At 43.7% G+C, this 1,269-nt stretch overlaps 1 protein-coding gene across 1 annotated transcript in view; it reads left to right on the top strand.

Annotated features, from left to right (window-relative positions):
* The window catches only part of LOC110271604, an 8,681-nt gene continuing 7,424 nt past the window's right edge, over window positions 13-1,269 (top strand). Inside the window, exons 1-2 of the mRNA XM_021122606.1 lie at window positions 13-262; window positions 488-1,030. Coding sequence (XP_020978265.1) covers window positions 13-262; window positions 488-1,030 — 793 coding nt within the window. The remainder of the gene's footprint in view (window positions 263-487; window positions 1,031-1,269) is intronic.

Genomic DNA, 1,269 nt, shown 5'->3' with positions numbered 1-1,269 from the left:
GCCTTGGGAAATATGGCTGCAGCTATGCAGGCAACAGCTGATGCACTGGGTAATCAGATAAATCAGGGTAATCATGGGAACAATAATGATGAGGACGGTCCTATGACACTTGCTACATTTCTGAAAGTTCGCCCTCCAACTTTTAGGGGAACCTCAAATCCTACTGACGCAGATAATTGGATTCAGGCTATGGAAAGGGCGTTACAGGCACAACAGGTTCCTGAAGAGCAATGGGTTGAATTTGGGACTTATCAGTTGCAAGGTGAAGCTCAGTATTGGTGGCAGGGAACACGACGTATCCTGCAGCCTGATGGTGCTGCGATTCCTTGGGAGGTTTTCCGGACAGAGTTCTATAAGAAATACTTTCCTAATTCAGCTAGAAATGCCAAGGAACTTGAATTAATGCAGTTAAAGCAGGGACAAATGACTATTGCTGAGTATACTAGCAAATTTGAGGAGTTATGTCACTTTTCTCGTATCTGTCAAGGTGCGCCTGAAGATTTTGCTGAATGGAAGTGTATTAAATATGAGGGAGGTCTTCGGAGCGATATTCTGAGCTTCGTTGCCCCAATAGAGATTAGGGTGTTTTCTGAATTGGTGAATAAGAGTAGGGTGGCTGAGGATTGTGTGAGGAAGGCGGCAGCAGAGAAAGGGAGTTTGAGGATGCCTTTTCAGAGGCCTTTAGGGAGGAACTTTGCTCCGAGAGGTAGGAATTTCAAGCGTGGAGGCTTTGTTCCGCAGCAGACTCAGGGTCAGGGTAATTATAGAAGGCCGAATATTACTGCTAATCAAGGAAAAAGGTTTGGGAAGCAGCCACAGCAGGATCTAAATTGTCAGAAGTGTGGAAAATATCATCCTGGAGTTCCGTGTAGATTAGGACTTGGAGTGTGCTATTCCTGTGGACAGCCCGGGCATATAGCCAGTAATTGCCCTGAGAAGAAGAAGTATGAGACTGGTAGGGTGCAACAGCCGGGGAGAGTATACACTACTTCTACCATTGGTGCTGAGGGATCTAAGACACTTATTAGAGGTAATTGTGAAATGGCTGGTAAAATCTTAAATGCTTTATTTGATTCAGGAGCAAGTCATTCATTTATTGCATTTGAAAAGGCCAATGAATTAGGATTGAGAATGGTGGTTTTAGGTTATGATTTGAAAGTATATAATGCTACTCATGAAGCTATGGTGACTACGATAGGATGTCCCCAAATTCCCTTTCGAGTACAACAGCGTAAATTTGTGCATGATTTGATTTGTTTGCCTATGACT

Source organism: Arachis ipaensis, chromosome B04 (assembly GCF_000816755.2).
Source record: "Arachis ipaensis cultivar K30076 chromosome B04, Araip1.1, whole genome shotgun sequence".
Classification (NCBI taxonomy): domain Eukaryota; kingdom Viridiplantae; phylum Streptophyta; class Magnoliopsida; order Fabales; family Fabaceae; genus Arachis; species Arachis ipaensis.
Note: the sequence above shows the minus strand (reverse complement) of the source record. Positions and strands in the feature narration are given on the sequence as shown.